Raw genomic sequence first — 25,100 nt, 5'->3', positions numbered from 1 at the left:
ACATCAAAAGAACTGGTGAGTACCGTTTAAACATTATCAAAGTATTAAATAGATTATACATACCTTGTAGATATATTTTGTAAAGTGATATTAATGCTTAGTTCTAACCTAGGGCGGCCCAAATGCGCGTGAGTGGAGTCCCAGTTTATTAACACGGGTAAGTATTGGGGTGTCGCCTAGAGTGCTCAAGACCAGTCAATATTATATAAATATGGCCGTTGTCTTTTTGTCAGACGTTCATAATTTATATTAAGCATATCAATCTTCAGTATCTTGATTTCAAAGCATCAGTATTGCAGAGAAAAGTCATTATTGATTGGAATCAGTGGCGGATCCAGGGGGGGGGGTGAGCATTTCTGGCCCGTTCCCCCTTTTGAGATTTATAGTCAATATTTTGGAAGTAAATATGTTGTTCATACTAGTTATGTGCCCCACCGCCCTTATGAGAATCACAGCAATATTTGTAATGTGGATATTTCGTTCATATTATTTTCTCTTTTTTGCCTTTTATTTGCTTGTCAAATTTTACGGGGAACAATATGACTTTCGATACATCACTTTTAGGGACAAACTTTTTATGGGGGTGGGGCTTGGGGGCTTGCCAAATATAACGATGGACAAAATGACCTTCTTTTTAGTGACAACCTTTTTTTTTTCTTTTGAATTGTCAAATTTTACGTGAGACAAAATGACCTTGGATCATTATTAGTTAAACCATTTTTTTTTTTTGGGGGGGGGGCTTGCCAAATTTTACGTGGGACAAAAGGACCTTCATTTTTAGCACAGATAAAGCTGGGGTAATAATAGCAGGGCCCGCTGGGAGAACAGTTTTTGTAATGAAGTGACCCTGGGTAAATATACCTCTATGATTATCATTATATATTAGTGGCAACCTTTTCAGTGAAAACCTTTTTTTTATTTGTCAAATTTTACGCGAGACAAAATGTCCTTCGACCATAATTATAGTTTAAACCTTTTTTCATTCTTTTTTTTTTTTGGGGGGGGTCTTGCCAAATTTTACATGGGACAATATGACCTTCATTTTTTAGTGACAACCTTTTTTTATTTGTCAAATTTCATGCATAAAAAAGCAGGACAAAATGACCTTCCTTTTTTTTTAAATAACTTTTTTTTTTTTGGGGGGGGGGGGGCTTGCCAAATATTACGCGGACAAAATGACTTTCCTTTTTCGTATTTTTTTTTGGGTGGGGGGGCTTGTCAAATATTATACGGACAAAATGAACTTCATATTTAGTGACCATCTTTTTTTTACTTGTCAAATTTCATGCATAAAAAAGCAGGACAAAATGACCTTCCTTTTTTTAATTTTTTTTAATTTTTTTTGGGGGGGGCTTGCCAAATATTACGCGGACAAAATGACTTTCATTGAGTGACCATCTTTTTTTGTACTTGTCAAACTTTACGCGAGACAAAATGACCGGGTTTTTTAGTGATAACCTTTTTTGGGGGTTATCAAATTATACTGGAGAAAATTCACCCCCCACTTTTGAAATCGTGGATGCGCTCCTAGTCGGAATCATAATGAAGATTAAGATAATGAGTATAGCTTACATCCACTCAGAGGCTTAAACCGGCTGTGGCAGGCTGGCCCTCTCCCTAGAGGATTTCACCGGGAAAAAAATGGGATAAGAGAAAAGGAATTAGGAAGAAAGAAAGAATTAAAGACCGAAAGAAAGAATTAAAGACCGAAAGAAAGAAAGAGAGAGAGAAAGGGAAAGGGAAGAGAAATAAAAGGCCAAATACAACACATATAAATAAAAAAAGCGGAAGAAAAATGCATGCGAGAATCATCCCGAATGTTATGTCAAAATCTATCACAAAATTTATATTTGGTATAAAAGTGACAAAAGTTTTGCTCGCTCGCCTCTTCATCTGGCAGGCGCGTAGCTAGGGGGCGGTGCCCCCCGAAAAGGCCCCCCCCCCAAAAAAAAAAAAAAATAAGGGGGTAAAAGAGAAAAGAAAAGCGAAATAAGAAAAGGGAGGGTGTATAACTTAATTGTTTTTCCTTCTTGTTTTTTTGTTGTCAAATGGTTTTCTATAATTATGAAAAATATAATTTTCATACCATGTGACTGGGAAATTTTTGGCTCCATACCCCCTCTCAATCCCTGTATTGATTTTGATTTGATAGGTGCCTATACCTGATGTAAGCTTCAATATAAAATCATAACGGAAAGAACGCCTTGAATACAGGCCAACCAGCTTAACGACATTGCCGCGTCACATGACAACCAGTATTAAACGAGGATGTGTACAACCCTATAGCGACAACGCTTGTCGCGAAAGTTGAGCAAGTTCTGGACAAAAAGGCTTCAATACCCCAAGAAAAGACCAGGCGAGTACTATTTATACATTATACTTCATAAGTAGTATCTAGGGTCTAATTTTAAAATAGATTTCACCATGGAGCTCCATGGTGAGATCTAATAATTTAAGTCCAACTTTTAATCGCGTGCACTCACTTTTTTAACAGAGGAAAGTATGGGCATGGTGCCCAGAGTGGTTATGTTGGCTGTTCCGCTGAACTCCGTTGGCTCCACTCACCAAATACAGAGACCGAAGTTCTAGCTCGATCTGTACAGGGACTCAGTGGCCATATGTGTATGTATCAAGTTCGGATAAAACGGGGAAGTAAAGTTGCGCACCAGCTGAAGACTAAGTAAGTGTCACTGTTTCCCCTTTTGAGTTTATTTTTCCCTGTTTTGGCGCATTTCAGCCCAAAACGGAATAATAATCTTTATTATTGGTACAATTCTTTTTCTGTATTTTTATGAAAAAAAGACAAAAATCGATGTGCCCTGTCGGGGGGATTTTGCATTGTTAACCCCTAAATGGTGGCTGCACGATACTAGACGGGAATAACTGTCGTTTCTGGGGATTTCCTTAACAATTTCTGACATTTCATCATAATCCCCATTCACCGACGGTAGTTCGATAGTGTGAGCTCGCATGTGTTATCACGGTCACCAATTCGGGCGACTAGTACTATCCAGACTTCAATATTTAAAAAAGAAATTGAATTTACAGTCTAAGGATGTAGAAAGAAACTACCTAAATAATGTATTGAGAATGTAAAGATTCAAGACATATGAAAACAAATATTAAAAGGTGTGAAAATGGTACTTTACCAATGTTTACTTGTCTTGGTCTCGAGAATCATCCCCCAAAATGGCAGCCAAAATATGAAATATTTACCAACGAACGGAGAGGGAGTCAACAATTTACGAATGTGATATCGATATTGCTTTCAATATTATACGATCTGCTCCATATGTGAGCTAAACCGCTATGATCACAGGTAGCAGACGACATTCGATATATTGAGACATTGAAAAGTTAATAAGGACGTCATTCAAGATGGCAACTTGCAAGAAAAACCGTCAGCTTAGGTGAAAATGTCTTAGATGAAAGATTTCTCAATCATCCAGAGGATTTTTTTTCAATAGCTCCGGTCCAAGGTACGCAATTACTTAAGTTATTTATATTTCCCTGATAATGGAAACCATGAAACTGTAAATTTCGCTTAAAAAGAGTTATAAATTGCGACCTATAAAACGTTAGTTCACTTATAGCTTACGTTGTCTATAGGTACGGGCCAACAACTCTTCAGTCTATGTATTGGTGAGTGGAGCCAACGTTGTTCAGTGGAACAACCAAAATACAGAGACTGAAGCTTTTGATCTACACGATACAAGCTGTCTGTGTACGAGGAGAAATTTTAAAAAAATTAAAATGTTGAAAAACTCCTCGAAACAGATGGCTGCCAGCTGTCTAGCCTAGCCTGGAGGCTTCTAGAGAGTAAAAATCATTTACTAACGTATGCCTACTCTCAACGAAGCCTGGAATTGCTTCCCATACATCTGCACGTACCGCCCCAAAACCCGAAACTTTCGCCCCGAGATTTGTACTTTCCTTCTAAAAGATCTAGCCCTAAATCATGTACATGGGATAAAACTTCATTTCCGACATTTCTATGCTATCGATTTTATTTTTGTCTCACCTGCATAGCAGAGTGAGACTATAGGCGCCGCTTTTCCGATGGCGGCGTCAACACCAAATCTTAACCTAAGGTTAAGTTTTTGAAATGACAGCATAACTTAGAAAGTATATGGACCTAGTTCATGAAACTTGGCCATAAGGTTAATCAAAGTATTACTGAACATTCTGCCTGAGTTTCAGGTCACATGACCAAGGTCAAAGGTCATTTAGGGTCAATGAACTTAGACCATGTTGGGGGAATCGACATCAAAATCTTAACCTAAGGTTAAGTTTTTGAAATGTCATCATAAATTAAAAAATATATGGACCTAGTTCATGAAACTTGGACATAAGGTTAATCAAGTATTACTGAACATCCTGCTTGAGTTTCATGTCACATGACCAAGGTCAAAGGTCATTTAGGGACAATGAACTTTGGCCAAATTGGGGGTATCTGTTGAATTACCATCCTAACTTTGAAAGTTTATTGGTCTAGTTCATAAAATTTAGATATAAGAGTAATCAAGTATCTCTGAACATCCTGTGCGAATTTCAGGTCACATGACCCACATCAAAGGACAATGAACTTTGGCGATAATGGGGTATCTGTCGAATTACCATCATAACTTTGAAAGTTTATGGATCTGATTCATCAAACTTGGCCATAAGAGTAATCAAGTATCTTTGAACACCCCGTCCGAGTTTCAGGTCACATGACCTAGGTCAAAGGTCAATGGACTTTGGCCATGTTGGGGGTATTTGTTGAATTACCATCATAACTCTGTAAGTATATTGGTCTAGTTCATAAAACTTGGACATAAGAGTCATCAAGTATCACTGAACATCTCATGCAAGTTTCAGGTCACATGACCAATATCAAAGGTCATTTAAGGTCATTGAACTTTGGATAGTTTAGAGGTAATTATTAGATTGCTGTCATAACTTTCAAGGTTTAATATGTAGTGTATAAAATGTGGATATAGGGGTAAGTAATCAAGTATCACTGACAAGTTTTAGGTCACATGATCAAGGTCAAAAGTCAATGAACGTAGTATTGTATCATTGTATGAATGATTTTTGTGAACGATTATTTTATAATATTTTTCAAAGTCAGCACTGCTTCTATTTTGAATCGCGTGATGCAGGTGAGACAGCCAGAGGCATTCCACTTGTTAAACATGAATTCATCAAAAAATGAGAAAAATATTATGAAAAGACGGAAGAGACTTGCCCGATGTTTATGCCGCCATCTTGTTTCCTATTCCTATTGTTCTTCGCCAACGTTACGCGACGCATATTATATTAGACTTTTTCATAAAGAAAATGCAGAGGGTCACCAATACATCCAGCCAATGTTGTGAGTCATTGAGAATTATAGTTTTTAGAAATATTTATTTTGGTTGCTTTCTAAAAAAAGAAGTGCCCTTTTGATGCAAATTGATTGGATTTCTTTAATAACAGAGTCATCAAGGAATACTGCATCACATCCTCTACATGTAGCAGAAGACAACACAAGCTCCTCCCAAATCACAATGGTGCCAGGGATCTAATCAATATCCACGATCAAGACCATTTGGATAATCATCTGAAAGTGGTCTTTGTAAAGAACTTCCATCAAGCTTAGCTATGGCAGAAGACACAGATATGCTTCTTCCAAAGCAATACAGTGACGGTGGTTTACATTTCAAAAACATCCAAGAACATCGCCCTGATGAGGGAACTTCCACCAAAGATCTCCTAGACCCCCAAAACCTGGAAGAATGTGATGGGAATGAAGAAGATTTTGAGAAAACAAAGACACCGTTGACTTTAGCTAAGAAATTAACGTTTTTAGGTATTGCAATTGCCTACATGTCGGTGTTTACATCATTCTCTGTACTTGCTCCATTCTATCCTTATGAGGTGAGTAACCTGCATTATTGGCCCGGGGTGGGGGGGGGGGGGCACTTCCATTGACGAGTGGATACCACGCATGACCAAAGACACGTAAAGAGGATCTCTTTTTCACTTTACGTACGTTACGTAATTTAGCAAACACTGGATAGGCAATTCCTAGTACAGCAGCAAAGAGGATTCCGACTACAATGTATGGCCATTCAGGTTTATTCAGCTTCAAGATCTCCATGTAACTCGCCCGTTCTACATCTAGCTTCCTCTTCTATTTCGTCCTCCTACGCGGAGATGATAAGTACGTAACCTAATAAGGGTGTCCAAAACGCTAAAATGATGAAAAAAGGGTATATATTTTGCTAGGAAAGCTACATGTTTACAGTCCAATTTGCGAGGGTATAAAAAAAACTAAAATACTTTTTAAAGAATGTACTTTTTGCACCAACACTACATGCTTAGGGTCCTTTGGTAGATGGGGCGGTCCCAGGAAACTTGTTTGTTTGCTTCTCTGATGGAATAATAATTGTAAATCAAATGTGCATCCACATACTAGAAAAAGGTTTGCTGCTAATGCTGTTTAACTATCGTTGTATATGTTTAGGGGGTCAAAGTAAGTCAAGGATATACCGTTTTGTTTCCATACTTGTTAAGGGTAGGTTTCACGCATCAATACTTGTTACTTGTTAAAGATAAATTCCAGTTGTGGGAACGATCTCAAAATGACTTTTTACAGAATTTAATATAATGATCACCAAAGTGTCTGTTTGTATGAATAAAAAATATGTGCCAAAAGATTCTGGAAGAAATTGTGTAATTGCTGAGAAATAAGCAAAATAAGCGCGGATTCGGTCACTTCCGTCGGGTCTTTATTCCAGCAATAATAATACACTGTCCCACGTGTGTCTACATTACGAAAATACACCGTTTGGGGTTTCACCGCTGTTTGGGTCGCAAACTGCGGTAATAGACCCCATTTTTCGTTTGAAACTCTCATTTCTCATTTGAACATTTCCAAGCCCCGATAAACCCATCTTGGCCAGGTAATCCCCGTTGTCTCAATTTCACCTCCACTGGCCAGTAAAGCCAAGGACGAAATGATAAACAACAGCTGTGCTATTACGTAAGACTTCTCTGCCTGAAGAAGGAACTTCGGAATTAAATTATTGTCTTCGATATTTAATCACGTTTTCAAAGGCATATTGTATTCAGACATCCAATATTAGTCCTTTTTCAATTTCGAACGAAGAAAGTCGACCTCGAAATAAGGAAAATAAGCGAATAAAAATTAGGTTATGCTTTGCATGCAGGGACTGCCCCCCGGGGGGGCACTCGACCAAAAAAGTGGTAGGGGTGTGCTGCGGGCGAGACAAAAAACGGGGGCCTTGAAGCGGGCTCATTGTAAAAAGGAGGGTCCTCGGAACGGGCTTCGGAACTACAAATGTTTGTGAAAACGGGGGTCCTTGGAACGGGTCGCCTGCGTGCGAGTGCGTATGCATCCCTATGGAACGTACTTGCAGCTAGCCCGGCGGCACGACTGACGGGCGCGCTAGCGCAGAGGCGATGTTCGGACAGCGAGCTGCGGCCGCTTTTCACCAAAATTGCGACCAGAACGGCGTAACGGAAAATATGCGAAGCCCTGGAGCGGATTTTTTTCTTCTTTTTTCTCGAGAAGAAGAAAATGCTATGCTCTGGAGCGGCTTTCTTTGTTCTTTTTTCAATAAGACAAAAATGCTATGCCTCGGAACGGAAATTTGAGTGTAAAAATGGGGGTCCCCTCCGCGGCACATACCCACTATGCATTACATACTGAGTGCCCCCCCCCGGGGACTGCCCTTAAAGCGCTGCGCACACGATGCATTCACCGCGTGTATACACGGAACTCCATAGCAGGCTCTTAGACACGTTGCAATCCATCGTGTGTGACCCCCTGCTGTGCTGGGCTGTCGCGTTATCTTCAGACCGAGGTCAAGAAACAGGTGTTTTGATCTTGCTTGGGGGCAGTTCGGGATTATAGTGGTTGGAGAAGAGAATTGGTGAAAACGATCTGGGGTATAGCCTTCTCAAACGGAGGTATTTCGTCATGATCTGTGTTGGCGATCTTCAGTGTGATCGTTTTTTAGCTAGATATTATGATTTCACAAAGTTCAGTTTATGTAACTGTACCAGATCTAGATCCACGATGATATATCAATACTTTACCTTGGTTTTACAGGCTTTCTCACGAAATCAGTGTTTTACTGCAACTACGTTCATTCAGCTTTAAGGGGTGCATTTTCAAAACATGAAAAATACTTGTTTAGGGTGCTTTTCGAAACCCCATGGTCACGCTTGGTATCCACTTGTCAATGGAAGTGCCCCCCTGGGATTTTTTGGTAGCATAATTATTTTGATTGAAGAGCATTTCCAATCTGTAGAGACTCCCATTATTCAATGCAGTTGAATATTAATTTCAGTTTATTTGTCCATCTTTATAATCCAGCACAAATATAACATTTCATTTTAATGTATTGATTCATGTTAATTTATATGTAAACACTTCATAATTCGGCTTGGCTGCCATGATGTATAATTTTTATCAAATAAACTATTTATCTATAGTATTAACACATTGCATCGAACAAATTGATGGATACCCTTAATAAGCAAATTGCTTGTAAGCAGAGCCCCAACAAAACAATGCTGTTGTTTTCTACCAGATACAATTGAATAATACCAAAAATAAGATGGTTAGGAACTATTTTACTTTATGAGAGGTAAAATAACTACCATAATTTTCATATTCACACAACCTGCACATATGTCAAACACTAGCTTTTGGAGTTTTTCAGAAATGTACAAAATATGATGACCAAGTTTTCGGGAGCTATTGAGGTAAGAGATCCTAGGGCCTGTTGCATGTTTCCCCCCAAATTCAGGTTAGCACAATTCTACCCTTGAATTTGACATCAACAAAATTCTGGTAAAAAGAATCCAGAGTTCTTCCTAGTAAAACGTTCCAAGCAACAGCCATAGGGCCCATGTGTAGACCAGAAAGTAAAAACCATGTTATATTACACTTATCCATGGATATACATGTACATTGAGAATACTGGAAATTTTGAATTGTATTGTAAAGTATGCTTTTTATTCAAGACAGGCAACTTGAGACAATCTATTCCGGATTTTATTTTACTTCAGAAACTGAACTATTAGGCTTCAAACAACTTTGCTAATTTTTCCAATATGAAAAACACATATTTGTTTCTCACTATTGCTCTTTCTCCCCTTCTCTCTTTCCTCCTTTGCTTTTGTAAATGTAGGCACAGAAGAAAGGTGTTACCCCAACAGAAACAGGACTTGTCTTTGGCATTTATTCTCTTGTCAGTTTTATTGCATGCCCGATATTGGGAAAATATGTGAGTATCTTTTAACATTTTAGATGCATAGGACTTAAAAATAATAATTTTGAACTTATGATTTTCCTTTCTTTTATCACATGGTAAAATCTATGTACAGGTGATTACTGAGTGATTATTCTTAAATTATACTACTTTAATTTTTATATGGGCAATAATTAAGTCAGAGGAATCTTCTGATGCAGGTTTGATACAAGGGCTATAATGACTTGTGAAAATATTGTGAAATTAAGAAGTTTAATCAATGGAAGACATTGGGTAGTGATATGTTGCCTCTCATTCATATTGTAAAAGAAATTAAGGTTCATTTTGATTTTATTTCATACAACAACATTTCTTTTGTGTTCTATAGGAAAAGGTCAGACATGTGACCTTAATACCAGGCTCCAAGATATAAAGCCTGTCAACTTCAAAACTTGAAAGTGGATATTTTATTGAGAAAGCAGTTTATTTCTATTATGGTGAAATTCTATCTTACATAGATGATAATCTAGTGATTAGCTTTGTTTTATGATTTTAATTTTTCTTTATATTTATGCAGCTTCCTGTCATAGGAGGAAAATTCATGTTTCTTAGTGGCTCTTTTGTTTCAGCTGGATGCAATATATTATTTGGGTGAGGAATCATTTCATTTATTACATATAAAATATCACACTTTGTTTAACGATGGGTTTTACAAATGTTAGGAACTTGTATTATAACAGAGTTTTTGTACTATTGAAATAAGAAAGGGAACACATCTTAATTGGATATGTTCATGGATTCCTGTATTGTGTTCAGATTGTGGTCAGATTCAGAAATTCAAATATTACATAACTTTGGAAGGGAGTACTAGGATATTGCATATTTGGGCTTATAAATGTGAGAGATTGGAAAAACAAATGCAGTGAACATTATGCAAACACGTTTGGCTAACATGTGAGGAAAATCTAGAGTGGGTAGATTGTACATTGTACCCCCTTGCCTGGCAGTGCACGCCGACCCGATCGTTCCCGGCCCCGAACGAGGGACCGCTCAGCTAGTCAGCCCCCGCCCACGGGAAACTAGCGAGCCCGCCAATTTTGTCTAATTTGCATATCGCCGACCCACGGCGTATTTGCATATACCCCCGGCTTATTTGCATATACGGATTACCGGCCGCGCCGCATACCGACGCAACGGATCAATACCCACCTATTGTTCTCGCGTTCGTGCGTACGGTCCTGGAGATTAGTATAAATAGAGTACGTCATCAGATAATTTTCGTCACTTGATAAAGAGTTGCAGCGGCACTCGAAAGCTCGTGAACTTGTAAGCTAGTGAACACTTTTTGCGAGAGTGATCACGAATTTCCTAGAAAGCCAGTGAACACTTTTTGCGAGAGTGATCACGAATTTCCTTGTTGACCATAGTAGATTGCGAGACAAATGAATACCCTCTAGCGATTAGATTGTACATGTTCCCCGATGGCATTTATAGGGTTGAGGTTCAATGATTACTTCATAATATACTTTTGTTTCCTTTTACATTGACAGGGTATTGAATAGGATTGAAGATGAAACATTGTTTCTGATCTACTGTTTTTTAATTCGAATTTTTGAGGCTGTTGGATCATCTGCTGTCCTGACTGCAGGCATGGCAATATGTGCCAATGTCTTTCCAGATAATGTAGCTCAAATGAGTGTGAGTTCATGAGCATTACATCTCCATCTTTCATATGGATTTTGTAGAAGATGTGGTACTAGTGGTAGTGGTGGTAGTAGTTGTATTTGTAGAAGTAGTAGTGGTAGTAGTAGAATTAGTAGTCATAGTAGTAGCAGCAGCAGCAGCAGCAGGTCACTATTAGACCCCCATCAATCTTCATGAATACTTAATTTTTTTCATGGATATGCTCTGAATGATCAAATCTGCTAGATACTGTTTTTTAATGAATGTTTATGAAAGATACAATGTTGGAAAGAATTCCATGTATGCCATGATTAACTAAATTATATATTCATGAAAATGGTAGGAATCCCTATCCCCTCTTTCCCTTCCACCAGATAACTAGTGAACACAGTAACACACCAATATCTTCTCCTTTTATATCAAATTTGAATATCATTTTTGTGAGTGAGTCTTTATATTACAAATCTGAAACTTCTGTACTGTAGAGGAATTCTGGAATTTTGCAACCTTCTTTTTTTTTAATTCAGGGTTTTCTGGAGTTATTTCTAGGTCTTGGTCTTGCAGTTGGTCCACCTCTTGGAAGCTTGTTATATACAGTAAGTTATTATATATGGATGTATGTCTTCTCCACACTTCAATGTTGTCAGCTTATGCAGAATTAATGCAGTTCTTCAGATAAATATAACATATTTGTTCTTGACTGTTTAAAATAATTATTTATGTGCATATCACAACCTCCAAACAATGCTTAAAATAACAATTTTCATAAATGTCTGTAACTTGTAAAATAATCTAGTATACTGCTTCATGATGTATGTACCTTGAGACATTTTACTTGTTTCTTCCTTCTTCAAGCTACACTGCCTCCTTCAATCTTGAAGATTCTTGCAGTATTGTAGTACCGGGGACCGGCAGGTGCAATACACCGGGTGAACACCCTACTCTTTGACGAATAGTGTATTGGTTTTAACGTGCATAGGTTGTGACTCTCCTATACACGGGACCAACATTTGCGTCCTTTCCGATGGACGGAGTGTTTTCCAACTGCATTCACACCCGCACTGAACACAGCGGTGAGGCACGCTAACACACAACGCTAGCATCAGTTTTTTGTTAGACGTCTTCCGGCATGCTGCGGGACTCGAACCCACGCACGGTGAGATCTACGATCTTATCCGGAACAGGCGCTCTAACCGACTGAGCTACACTGCCTCACTTGCCTACACTGCCTCACTGCCTGTTTGGAGAAATAATAAAAAAAGTATTTTTATTCTAATTTCAGAGGAAGTTTATTGCTTTACTTCATGTTTGTTTTATAAGTTTATTTTGTAAATTTGAGGACTTTAACCCTTCAGTATTATAGCACAAATTTTTATCACCCCAACTGTGATTCATAACTACTAATAACAAAATAAGAAAAATGCTTAAAAGTTTACTGAAGCCCTGGTGTCATGTGTCAGTTTTTAACAATTTCTCATGAAATTAGGAACACACATTGGTCTTTGGGTAAAGATTTGTAAGACACATTTTTAGCATGTGTTGGAAATGATGTTGCCATGGTAACAGTCGGATAGCGAAAAAAATATTTTAAAATCTAGCACTAAGAGCCACTTCCTCAATTTGTTACCAATTCTCATGAAATTTGGCAAAAACATTGGTCTTTGATGTTTAATTTTCAATTCAAGACACAGCTGCATATGCAGAGGTCCATATCAACAAATAACATACATGTAATATACATCAAGACAAACATACAAAGATAATACTGGAATAAGATGTGCAAGACATATTTTTTCTGCATTTGTCCGAAATTGTGTTGCTATGGTGACCACATATTATGGCCAAAATCCAGGAAAACTCACTGTCAATCAAACTACTTCCCAAGTTTTTAGCCAGTGCTCATGAAAGTTGGCACAAATATTCATCTTCGGATGAAGACATGCAAGTTTGTTGGAAATTGCATTATCATGGTAATGGAATAGGGCGGGGGTATTACTCACCTTCAGTGATATTTATAGTTCTCCTCACTATCAAGTTCTAGCTCTCTTTTCTCTTTCTTTAAAAAACATCAAATTGTTCTCTCCTGTTTAAACACACATTGACCTTATTAAATGTATCAATTTTTTTTACAGATAGGAGGCTATGAGCTGCCATTCTTAGTCTTAGGTTGTACGTCAGTAGCATTGACCATTATAGATATATTCATAATACCTGATACATGTAAGTTACATTGTAATTCTCACTTCATTTTGATGCTCTGGGAAGTTCAACCCTATTCTAATTGCTGTATTTAGTTATATCATAGAATTGAATTGAAAAAAAAATGCATTGAATAATAGCAAAAATAATCATGTATTTGTGAATATTCCAAAAACTAAAATTACCCCAATTCTCTACGTTTTAGAGGAATCAAGCTGTGGAATGATTTGAATAATGATATTAAACAAAGTAAAACTCTAAATAAATTTAAAAAGATTTCTGAAAGATGACTTTTTTTCTCAGTATGAAAATCCTGCAAATGGCACATTGTAGGTCGCTTTGATTTATAATTATTATTGTTTGTTTGTTTTTTTTACTTCCCCTATATTAGCCAATTGTTTTTTGCATTGCATTTCAATGTTATTTGTTGTTCACTCTGTGGGTGTATTAGATATTGATTTGTATTTGGTTTTATCATTGTGGTGTCCCACCCACAAGTTTTTTTGTTTTTTTAACTTCCAGGGGCTCCCAAACCCATGTTTTAATCAAATTTGTATATATCTGTTTTTTTATGATTGATTGAAATAAATTTTAAATTGAATGGAATTGAATTGAAAAATTATGACTGAAAGATAAACTTATTGAAATTCTACACAAAATCAAATTTTGAACCATTTTAACAAATCGTGCAAAAATTGGGAGGGGAGGGGGGGGGGGGGTTGGGAGGGCAGCTCACCTTGTCCTTGTTATGGTTAAAAATAAGAATTTTGATCTCCAAAGATTGAGTTCAACTTACGGTAATGGGAATGAAAATGATTGAAAATTGAAATATTGATTAAGCACCCAACAACATGTTCCAGTCATGTGTAAAGTAACTTACAAGTTTTATACCTACCCCCTCCACTGTATAGCATAATGATATTCTCTTGTTGTTATAGTGATATCAGAAAGCCTTGTAATTTGATTCTGCAGCATCAAGGACAGAAGCCAACAATCAGGATGGGTCCCTTCTAGAGATTCTGAAGATACCAGCGATTTGGATGACAATGATTATTGTTGCTTGGTCTAGTGCCTGCTATGCATTCTTAGATCCAACATTAGCTCTCCATGTAACATCTGTGAGTAATATTTTCCTGCTCTCAGTAAGAAAATCTTTGTTAGATAACTCTGCCTAAATTCCGGGGGGGGGGGGGGGCACTTACATTGACAAGTGGATACCATGCGCGACAGAAAAACATGTAAAAAGGATGTCTTTTTCAAGATAGGGCATGTTACGTACGTAACGTAATTAGGGTGTCAAAAACGCTAAAATAATGAAAAAAGGGTATCTATTTCGCTAGGAAAGCGAACTGTTTATGGTCAAATTTGCTAGGGTATAAAAAAGACTAAAATGGTTTATAAAGGATGTACTTTTTGCCCTGTCAACACTGTGTTTCGAGTCCGATTTGCGTGAGGTCAGTGTGGGAGGTTGGGCCGTATACCCAATGATGAAGGTAAAGGTACGACCGACGTCCATGACAACTCAAATATCACTGTACTTGTTTAGGGGTTCAATTCAGGGAATACTTGCCGAGGGTATCGTTTTGTTTCCAATACTTGTTAAGGGTAGGGTTTCACACACCAATACTTGTTAAGGGGTGCATTTTAGGAATATGGAAAATACTTGTTTAGGGTGCTTTTCGAGACCCCATGGTCGCGCATGGTATCCATCTATCAATGGAAGTGGCCCCCCCACCCCCGGGCCTAAATCATGTCTCTGGTACGGCAGAATTTATTAGAATGAGGTGAAATTTGACTCTGAAAGTGACTTTCTCCCAATATTATAAGATACAAAGTTTTGTCACCTTGGAGAGAGAGGATATGTTCAAGACATGTTCAATTCAAAGTGATTTAATTTTCTAAATCTTTAAAACATTCATAATGTATATAAATTATACAAGATAAAAATGTATGATCATCAAAATTAATTGAAAATGATACAAGTAGAAAGCAAAACTTGAAAAATAATTGTTCTCTTTATCACCAAGATTTTCATAGTATGGATAATGAAATGACAACGGTACTGAGCCTGCAAAAATATTTGAAAGTAGAAGTGCAAAACTTTGCATTATGTTATGCAGACAAAATCAAGGCATGATATTTTATGACTCACAACATTATGGTTAAATGATCATGTCATGAGTTTGCCTACATAAACTTCAACAAAGTTTTTTGAGTGGACATGCATACAATAAAATCTGGTGAACAAGGTTTCACTAATCATGATATCTTACTTTCAGGATCCACTGGATGTAAAACCTTCTTTGGTTGGTGTAGTATTCTTATTGATCGGAGGAACCTATGCATTGTCTGCTCCTATATGGGGATACTTAGCAGATAAAACAGTAAGCTTTAATACCTCCTTTCTTTCTGCATCTTTCATGTGTGTGAGTAATTGAGTTTTTACAGATGTGTATCAATCAGATTATTTACGTGTGGGACTAACCTTTAACATCACCATCCAGAAGACTTGACCAGGGCCCAAACCTTCCCCTGTGTAGCTTGATTCCAGGTGCACGCCACAGTGCCAATACATGGCAATGCACTGTAAAGTCTTGTTTTAGGGCACTGTATTGTTTTATGTGGCTTTGTTGAGTCAGAGGGAAGGGTATAGCTAAAAGAAATGAATTACCATGAGCTGAACCGTTAATTATTGAAACTCATCAACTTTTTCAAATCCATGTCACCTTTAACCCTAACATCCAGATTGTCTTGATCTTTCAAAACTTTTGGAATAATTATATGATATGAAAAAAAATAATTGCAAATGGAACGGGGGCATTTCATATTTATTTTACTTTGGAGTAATTTACCCCCAGAATGCAAAAGCTATAGAATGTTAAATAGTCCCAATGTCACCCCAATTCTTGAATCCAAATTACTGGGATCAAGATTCAAGACCACGCATCACATTCTGGGGTCTTTCTGATAAGAGTTACAACTATTATTATTCTGCCATTATGGTAACAACCATGGAACCTTGATTGTGATTTGCTGCTGAGCCCTGTTGCCATGGTAGTTGCCATAATGGTAAAGTTACAGTTGTAACTTTTTTTGAAACGTGCCTAAGGTGTGTATATTATGGCACTGATGTAAAAATTATTCTCTGTCTTTCCCTTTTCTTCATCCCTCTTTATTGTTTTTATCTTTTCAATACAGAAAATGACCCGTCTTATGATGGTTTTAGGATGCCTTGTCACTGGGATTGCTTACCTATTTGTTGGGCCAAGCTCCCTTCTTCATATCCCTAGGTAGGCATGTCCACACCAACAAGGAACATATTTTTACTTGCTCATTGTATATTAATATCAGTGTTACTTCACTTTCCCCCACAAAATATGAAAAGAAACCCCATTGAACTTCTTGACAGCAAAAACCAAGCCCAAAGCGATAAAGTCTACTTGAAGCTTATCAATTTGGAAAGTGGTGGCCAGAGTCTCCATCTGTACTCAAAGTGGCATGAAATGGGAGTGTTTGTGGTGGGGGGGGGGGTTCATAGCCAATCAAACATTGAGAAGGGGGCATGGTGTAGCCAGTCTTACAAGACTTGTATCAAAGATAGAAAAATGTAGAAAAAAAGCTTTGACTTGATAACGCTTTCTTATGTTGATCCATGGAGGAGACCCTTGATGTTTCATTGGTCAAGTCTTTCATCACAATGGACTTTTACTGTACCAATAAGCTGGAATATTTTGTTTTGTACTATGAATGATACTAATTGCGAACTCCATCTAGGCCAGAATCAGCGTTTCCAAAATGTGATTATTCCAAAACACGGTTGCGTCCATGCTTACATTCATTTAAACGCTGTTTCAAAACGCCGATTGTAAACTCACAAAAAGGTGCGTTTGTAAATGTCGTTTGACCAGAATCAGGCTTTTTGGGGAAGTATAAACAGAACCAGGATCGTAAACGTGTTTAAATGACGTCATTTGGTACATGCTTCCGGTGAGATGAAAATCCGTGGGCAAATACAGTCGTATTGCTCCATGGTCTCATGTTATCTCCATGAAATTACCTCTCATCTCCCTTGTTTTGCATGTGTAGTACTATTACTAGTATTACTCTTCCAATTTGTCATCACGATGAACGTTGAGGGATTAACACAAAAAAACCCCGGAACATGAGTTATAATGAGGAGACATCGCCAGATGCCCCAGTAGCATAAACAAATTGATTTTTTATTATTTTGTATACTTAATATTCTTTTTTTTTTCTTGCTATTATCCTCACCATGGTGGAAATTATATGGCTATATCAAGAAGCTCCATGCAATGACTAAAATATCGGAAATTGTTTGATGTTTATATAACAGTCCCCTTCCCCATAACAACACTCGGAAAAAAAACTTTTGAAAAAGGGCGCGCCCAATTTGACCTCGCTTTTCTGCTCAACGAAAATTACGATGCGAAGCCAGCTGGAGATCGTGATTTCGCCTCTGAAAAGTTAAGCATAAACAGCACTCCCAGAACCACGTTTACGATCGGCGTTTTGAATCGACGTTTGAAAACGCTGATTCTGTCTTCGCAATGGAAGCATAAACACACCCTAAGTTAATAAAGCATAAAAGCATAAAGCATAAAATATTTGCTATATTGAATATTATTTCATATAGTTTAAATATTTTTGTTTTGAATATGATTTTTCCTTGTTGTACAGTCAGCTTTGGATTGTCATTGTGGCACTTGGGTTTTATGGTAGCATCTCTGGAGCTTGTGTCATGCCAGCAGTTCTTGATCTCTTAACAAGTGCTGAGTAAGTTGACTTTAAAATAAAACATTCTTCTTAAATAACTAGTGGAGGTGCAGGGTCTTGGCAGAGTGTCCCTTAGAGAGTTTTGATGACCCACTTTTGTTTGTCAGAATATAGAGGTGGTATGCCATAGTTTTAGCTCTTGAATACAGGGTTAGCCTGGTTGATCTCTGGCCATATTTCTTTACCACTGAGTGAGGCATTTTATTGCTCTTTTGACCTACATGCATCATGATTACATGCATTATGGTGTTTGATGCATCAATTCACCTGTGAGTGTATTTGAATGTTACCTCTTGGCCAATTAAGACCTTCTTCTCATTCCTGTAGTCAGCCATTGAGGCGCTTGGATAAGTTTGTCATGTTGATCTTGAGAAGTGGAGTTTACAAACAGTCGCCCTTTCATACGTTGTTTCACAACACACCTACATGAAAGTCCATACTTACTCTCGTTTGTGTTTGTTTCCCTAGGTGGTATGGGAATCCAGACAATCTCTCAACTCAATCAATCATATCTGGACTCTTCAATTCAGCATTTTCCTTGGGGTATGACATGATCATTGTGTTTGAATCATTTTGTTAATATTTCAGATGAATGGTACACAACGCTAAGCCATAACTTTATACCATGTGACTGCAGTTTGAATTGGAAAGTATATTTATGAGGAAAGGTCATAGTTGGTAGTAGTAGTAGTAGTAGAAGTAGTAGTAGTAGTAGTAGTAGTAGTAGTAGAAGTAGTAGTAGTAGTAGTAGTAGTGGCGTTTGTTTTCAATAACTTCAAATATCTCATCTATTATTCCTCCAGGAGTTTTGTTGGACCAACAGCAAGTGGTGCCCTTGTTGATAAGATTGGATTTGTTTCGACGTCAACATATATCGCTGCTGGAAACTTTGTTGTCATGATTATGCTGTCTATCTTTTGTACGTGGGAGTTTCAATGTGGAAAAGGGTAAGATTATAGAAAAAAACTTAATTCAGCATATGGGCTGTCATGATCCATAGTTAAAAAATAAACACTACAAGTTATTGATACTTGATGAAAATCAAGGTTTCAATATGTTCAAATGTAACTTCATAGTTTTTTTATGATATGAAAAAATGTGGACTATACCAGTATACAAATGATGCATGGGTTAGAGTGGGTCAGTAGGAACTGTGTGCACAAGGTAACTTTGGCATGGTTTAACCCACGAGGCGCAGCCGAGTGGGTTTAGACCATAATGCCAAAGTTACCGCGTGCACACAGTTCCACTGACCCACGAAAGAAACCCATGCATCATCTGTTTTATAGAATGGAAAAAAATTATTGAATAAACCACAAAAATTAATGATTTACCGGATGCATGATAATTTCATGCGTCCGGTAAATTCAATTTACTGGACGCATGAAAATATTTACTGGACGCATGATTTTTTTTACTGGACGCATGATTTTTTTTACTGGACGCATGATTTATTACCGGATGCATGAAAATACCAAAATGTAATGCAGACCCTTTGATAACCCTGGACAACATAAATATTTATGCCTAAATTGATAATATGTTGGCACAAAGGCATTATTATACCCAAAATGCCAGATACAGCTTTGCATTGACTAGTCTAGATAGTACCGGTATGAGGCAGCCTCAGACCTCCAATAGCTGTGTGTGTATGCCTGGGCCGCGCCGGGGGCCAGTGCCTACGGCTGCCTGGGCCTGCAGTGGAGATTTGGCTGTGCACAGCCAGCCCAGCTGAAACGTTAGATCGTATGTCTGGACTTCTCAACTAACGAGTTTGCAGGCAGTTTTAATCCCTATGACAATTACGGTACCGTATTTATACTTACAGATCATTTTGCATCCTTTATTTGATTCATTCTGCCTTGATCGAAAATTCAAAATTTTGACGTAAACAAGCGTAACAGTACATGCGCGATGACATCACAATGACCTTTTCGAACGATAGCTTGTTTACAGTGGATATCGTTTTGATTATCGGGATATCGTTCATGCAGCCAGTAAAAGTTCTTGCATTGCTCTCAACCAATCAGATTGCAGGGATTTTCCCATCCATTCTATAATATAATATAATATCATTCTTTTCTTTGCAGACGAAGAAAACCAATACCAGCTCAATAATACTACCTCTCCTAGATCTGATGAAGACAATCTGCTTCTCATGTGTTAAGTCAAGCTCTTAAACTCACTCTAACAACAAGATGATTTGGTAAATGAAGAGTCGAACAAGAAAATTTAATCAATGTGGGTGAAAAATCAAAGTGTTACGACATTTTAAATTTTCTTAAATAATTTATATGCAAACATGGGTGATATAATATGCAAATGAGAGGCAGTGGTACCACTCTCTTTCTTTTGTAATTTATTGTATAGAACAACAAATAATTTTACTTTTGTAGATTTGATAATGAAGAAGATGTGGATTTAATCATAAGAGGTTACAATAATGGCAATTTCACATGTCAAAGGAGTCAAACCTTGAATGTATTACTGATGGAGAAAATTAAACGCTTTAAAGTGTATTACTGGTGGAGAAAATGAAACGCTTTAAAGTGTAATGATACATTGTGTGTATCACATACAATGTATACACTCACATAATCAGCTTCTGTGTAAGCTTGTAAGGTGTCCAGTATGCATATCACATTTTTGTGAAATATGGTAAAACTTTATAATGTCAAATTTTGTTTTAGTATAATAAACTTGTTGGGGTTATGCTTTATTTTTTTCTTCTCTTTTTATTCAAATCAACTTGATGTTTGGATGAACCTCGATTTCAACTTTGTATCTCAGCTTCCAGTACTTCCATTAGGTACTCAAGTTATTTTTGTGATCATATGATAGTATTCAAGAGTATTCAAAGCTTTGTGGTTATTTACAAATGATATATACTTTCGCACAAACACAAGCAGAATCTATTTAAAAAAATATTTTTTGTGTTTGCTATATTATATCAAAATGGCTTTTAAAAAGGCATAACCAGTAATAATACTTGTTGTATTTGTAACTTTAACTTTTAATATTAACTTTTCCTATTATGTAATATGTGAACCATGTAGAATATATTAATATAGAGAGTGTATTTCTATTGGAAGATATGACAATATTATGATGTCCATCTGCATTGTATGAATTTTTAAGAACAAAATCATGTTGGGTTGATTATGACAATATGAACAAGGTTTACATCACAATAATGTGCATTTGGATAATTGATTATTGCCAGTTGTAGAAACTACAATATGGTAATATAGATCATCCCAAACTAATAATTGTCAAAGTCATGAAATGTTGACAAACCACTATTTAGGAATGTTGATATACCACTATTTTCAGGTAAGACTAACATGATTATGAAACAGCCCTGCCCCCCCCCCCCCGGACCCTAGTGAGTTGATTTGGTTAATGGGATATGTTTTCATAATCTTCAAGGCAGATTTCTTTTCTGAAATTGCATACAAAAATCTCAATGAATATGACAATTTCATGGAACAAATGTCATCTATTCATTCATGTTTTAATGTCACATTATTTGAATATTACCACATATCTTATAGTGCTGATACAAGCTGCAACTAGGGACAAGTTACAAAAATGTTTTCTAAAGAGAAGTGTTCATATGAATATCTGACCCATTAGCAGAAATTTTATAATTCATTTTCCACAAGGCATATTCTGTAGTCCTGTTAGCCTATAGACAAGGCCTTTTATCTGATGTGATGTTTGCTGAATGAGTGAATGTAATCCTGTTAAAATTGAAGTGCATTCATCCTCTCCCATTACCACCTAGTCTCCTCTCGGTTAACTGCGAGCAATTGAATACATCAAAAGGCTATTTAAAAAAATATATATTTCTCTTTATATATTTATTTGAAACTTCTGATTTGTAAACATGCTCTTAAAATATATAAGTTATGTTAATCTTGTGAATATTGGTGAAAGCGTACCTAATGCTTATTATGTTTTTGCAAACTCTATATTTCCTAGCCTAAATAAGAGGTGAATTTAAATTAATTAGTACTTACTCATCCTGTCCTTATAATTGAAACTATTAATTTGCTTGCCAATTGTACTATGTTGTCTATGAGACACAATGAAAGCAGCTGCTTTTTAAAAATCTCTAATGATTGATCGACATGAGACAATTATTTTCATCTAAATTTAATACGATTTCTCACATTTTGATTGAAATATCTGGAATACAGAACTGAAATTATCACAGATGGTATAGAGGAAAAAAAAGACTGGTGGGGCCACTAAGGCAACCTTCACATCTCACACAATTGAAAGTGTGGTTTGAGTATGCGAAATGCTTATACTTGTATTCAATTCACTTCTAAGTATTTTAATTTATCAAGCCAACTTTAAGCAAAATACTAATAACCATTGTGGCGTCATTAAGCCTAAGCCAAATAATGCACTTTATATGTGTCCAATATGCGTAGCATGGTTGACTTGGCATATACATTTGTGAACTGCATGCAAGCCAGGCCTTGCCAGTTAGGCAGCTGACCTAGATTTAAGCAAAATACCTTGCTAAAATACAATTGAATACCAAAGATACATGAATATTTTACTGAACCAAAATACTGAGTAAAATATTCAAATTTCTGGCTTAAATGTCGTATTGAATACCGACCTAGGTCTTAAACCCACTTAGTCCAATGCCATGTTGGTCTAATGTCTACTTCTACAAATTTATTTGGCATATTGTCAATTGAAATCATTTCGTATATAATCATATTGATTAAGTGTTGTTAGACACAGTGGATTCACTTATTTCAAGGTCTAGAAAAGATTGGTATCATTTATTTCATGTGATGGCTGAAGCAGGCCAAGTTGTTAAAATATCCAGCCAATATTTCAGGCACTTTATTGTCAATGTATAATAACACATGATGTACAGGGTGAAAGTAACCAAAAATTCAAAGATCAGCTATATCAAGAATACATGATTTATTCTTGTGATTTCTATTCTACATAACTTAGTAATTCATCATCTTTAAGTTAACTCCTTGCTTACGTCACTATTATCACGGGTCACAGAGTTATGGTCCAGCGAAAGTGATGAGTACAGAACCTAGTTTTTCCAAGTTTTGGGTTTTAAAGTACATGCAAGAAACCCACTTTGTTGTATTAGGTTTAGGTTTCATCAGAGTTTTACCTGCAGAGTTCAGTAAAATTTTATCCCTTCTGATTCCTTTTTTGCGAGTGAATGTTACATAACTGGTGTATAGCTTCAATTTTGGTTGAGCACATACTTGGTGACGTGCAGGCAAGTGTTTGACAGGAGATACATGATCACAATACCGCAATGGTTAGAAAAGCAATGCAAGACATGCAGCGTCGACAGGGGAGTGAAAACATTGAAGGTGTTAGTGCAAAGGTAGGGATGAATAACATGCCAGTTACTCACAAAAAAATTAACAGATGCGAGAGTTTCACTGAAATTTGAAGGGAAAAACTCTGATGAAACCAAAACCTTACAACAAAGTTGGTTTCATACATTAAAAAACCCAAACCTGGAAAAAGCAGGTTTTGTACCCTTCAAAGGACAATAACTCTGTGACTCCTGATAATTGTGATGCAAGCAACGTGTCAAACTAAAGATGATGAGTTAGTCAGTTATAAATTGTGTATTTTTATTATAGTTGACTTTTGAACTTCGGTGGCCTTTTTTTTAGACACCCTGTATATGAAAAATAAAAATGTGTTTCTTTCCAGTTTGTGATCTTTATGTTTTATGTACTGTACCTACTTAAAGGAGAATGAAACTCTTGGAGCAAGTTAGCTTTTGTGAAAGCAGAAAAATCAAAGAATAAGATCAACAAAAGTTTGAGTAAAATAGGATTAACAATAGAAGAGTTATGAGCATTTGAATGTCGAGATCACTAATGCTATGGAGATCCTCCCATTGGCAATGCGACCAAGATCTATGATGTCACAGATGAACAACTCTCCCCTTTTGGACACTGAAAATATACCAAAAAATATCTCTTTTTGTTCATTCTAATCATATGACAAACGATTCATCAATGATATAAGGTTGTGAAACCTCTATACTTGTCCTCTCATAAAAAGAACACCTCAAGTACTAAAGTAATGAGGGAGTTGTACGTGTGTGACATCACAGATCTTGGTCGCATTGCCAATAGGAGGATCTACATGGCATTAGTGATCTCAATATTCAAATGCTCATAACTTTCTTATTATTCATTCAATCTTCCTCAAACTTTCAACAATATGTTTCTTTGATTTTTCTCTTTGATAGGGATTTAGCTGGTTTCAAGGGTTTCATTCTCCTTTAATGAAATATGTGAATGTTACGACCTTAATAGTAGTACTTACGCTGTATCATTTTATGGGCATTATCCACATCATTATTATCATCGCCATATTAATCATCATGAACAATGTCATTGCCACTATTATCTACATCATGAATGTTATCATTACCATTGCAAACACCATGATGTTCATCATGTTGAGGTTATAGAGAGTTTTCACTTCACAATGTACATAGGGTTCAAGAATGGAAAAAATGTATTGTCAAACTAACCATGAACAACCAAGAAATCTCTGTCGAGAATTGGTGAATAAAAATAGCAGTTTTGTCCTTGGACCAGCAACATACTTGCAATTTTTTTGTCCGTTACATAGCTGCTGTTCCGGTTCTTTGGCATTTTCAATACATTTACTGTGTTCTTGAACTCTCCATATATCTATGAGCAAAAACTACCAGATATTTGATCAATCGAATTGCACAAAGGATTTTTGTCTTTTTATGATTCAGGAATATGTCAAATAACTATAATATTCAAATCATAGAATGCAATAATTTTGCATTCATGTATATATATATCAGATAAAGAAAACCTTTATTGGCAAGATTTTGTATTTTAAATAAACTTGTCCATTTATCTTAACCAATGCTTTCTGTTTATATTCATGTTTTGATGTCCAAGTTAATTGAGAATCCCAATTTTTCACCTTTTCCATGAAATGTCCTCAAAAGTCAGCAATAAGTTTTGAGATGAATGCATTTAGCATTTATTTTGTGTCTATTTTGGAGGGCTAAAACTATGATTGCAACTTAATTATTGATACTAAGTACCATATCTTAAGAAATCAATTGAGAAAGTCAAAACTCCAGCAAACTCATGACAGTTCATTCAGAAG

At 36.5% G+C, this 25,100-nt stretch overlaps 1 protein-coding gene across 7 annotated transcripts in view; it reads left to right on the top strand.

The window, feature by feature from the left end:
• LOC129257163 (MFS-type transporter SLC18B1-like) overlaps positions 1-23,659 on the top strand; it is a 31,044-nt gene extending 7,385 nt beyond the window's left edge. The window contains exons 2-15 of one of the 7 annotated variants that reach the window (XM_064097142.1): positions 2,153-2,356; positions 5,461-5,901; positions 9,189-9,284; positions 9,826-9,899; positions 10,799-10,946; positions 11,459-11,527; positions 13,064-13,151; positions 14,103-14,248; positions 15,410-15,514; positions 16,329-16,420; positions 17,829-17,924; positions 18,393-18,467; positions 18,728-18,871; positions 20,015-23,659. In XM_064097142.1, coding sequence (XP_063953212.1) covers positions 5,626-5,901; positions 9,189-9,284; positions 9,826-9,899; positions 10,799-10,946; positions 11,459-11,527; positions 13,064-13,151; positions 14,103-14,248; positions 15,410-15,514; positions 16,329-16,420; positions 17,829-17,924; positions 18,393-18,467; positions 18,728-18,871; positions 20,015-20,042 — 1,437 coding nt within the window. In that variant the 5' untranslated portion in view covers positions 2,153-2,356; positions 5,461-5,625 and the 3' untranslated portion in view covers positions 20,043-23,659. Of the gene's footprint in view, positions 1-2,152; positions 2,357-2,496; positions 2,681-5,460; positions 5,902-9,188; positions 9,285-9,825; positions 9,900-10,798; positions 10,947-11,458; positions 11,528-13,063; positions 13,152-14,102; positions 14,249-15,409; positions 15,515-16,328; positions 16,421-17,828; positions 17,925-18,392; positions 18,622-18,727; positions 18,876-20,014 lie in introns of those variants that run through there. The other 6 variants (XM_064097143.1, XM_064097144.1, XM_064097147.1 and 3 more) reach the window with 6 other exon arrangements.
• Positions 23,660-25,100: the final 1,441 nt, after the last annotated feature.

The sequence above is a fragment of the Lytechinus pictus genome, chromosome 3 (genome assembly GCF_037042905.1).
Source record: "Lytechinus pictus isolate F3 Inbred chromosome 3, Lp3.0, whole genome shotgun sequence".
Classification (NCBI taxonomy): Eukaryota; Metazoa; Echinodermata; class Echinoidea; order Temnopleuroida; family Toxopneustidae; genus Lytechinus; species Lytechinus pictus.
This window is presented reverse-complemented; position numbering and strand designations above follow the sequence as displayed.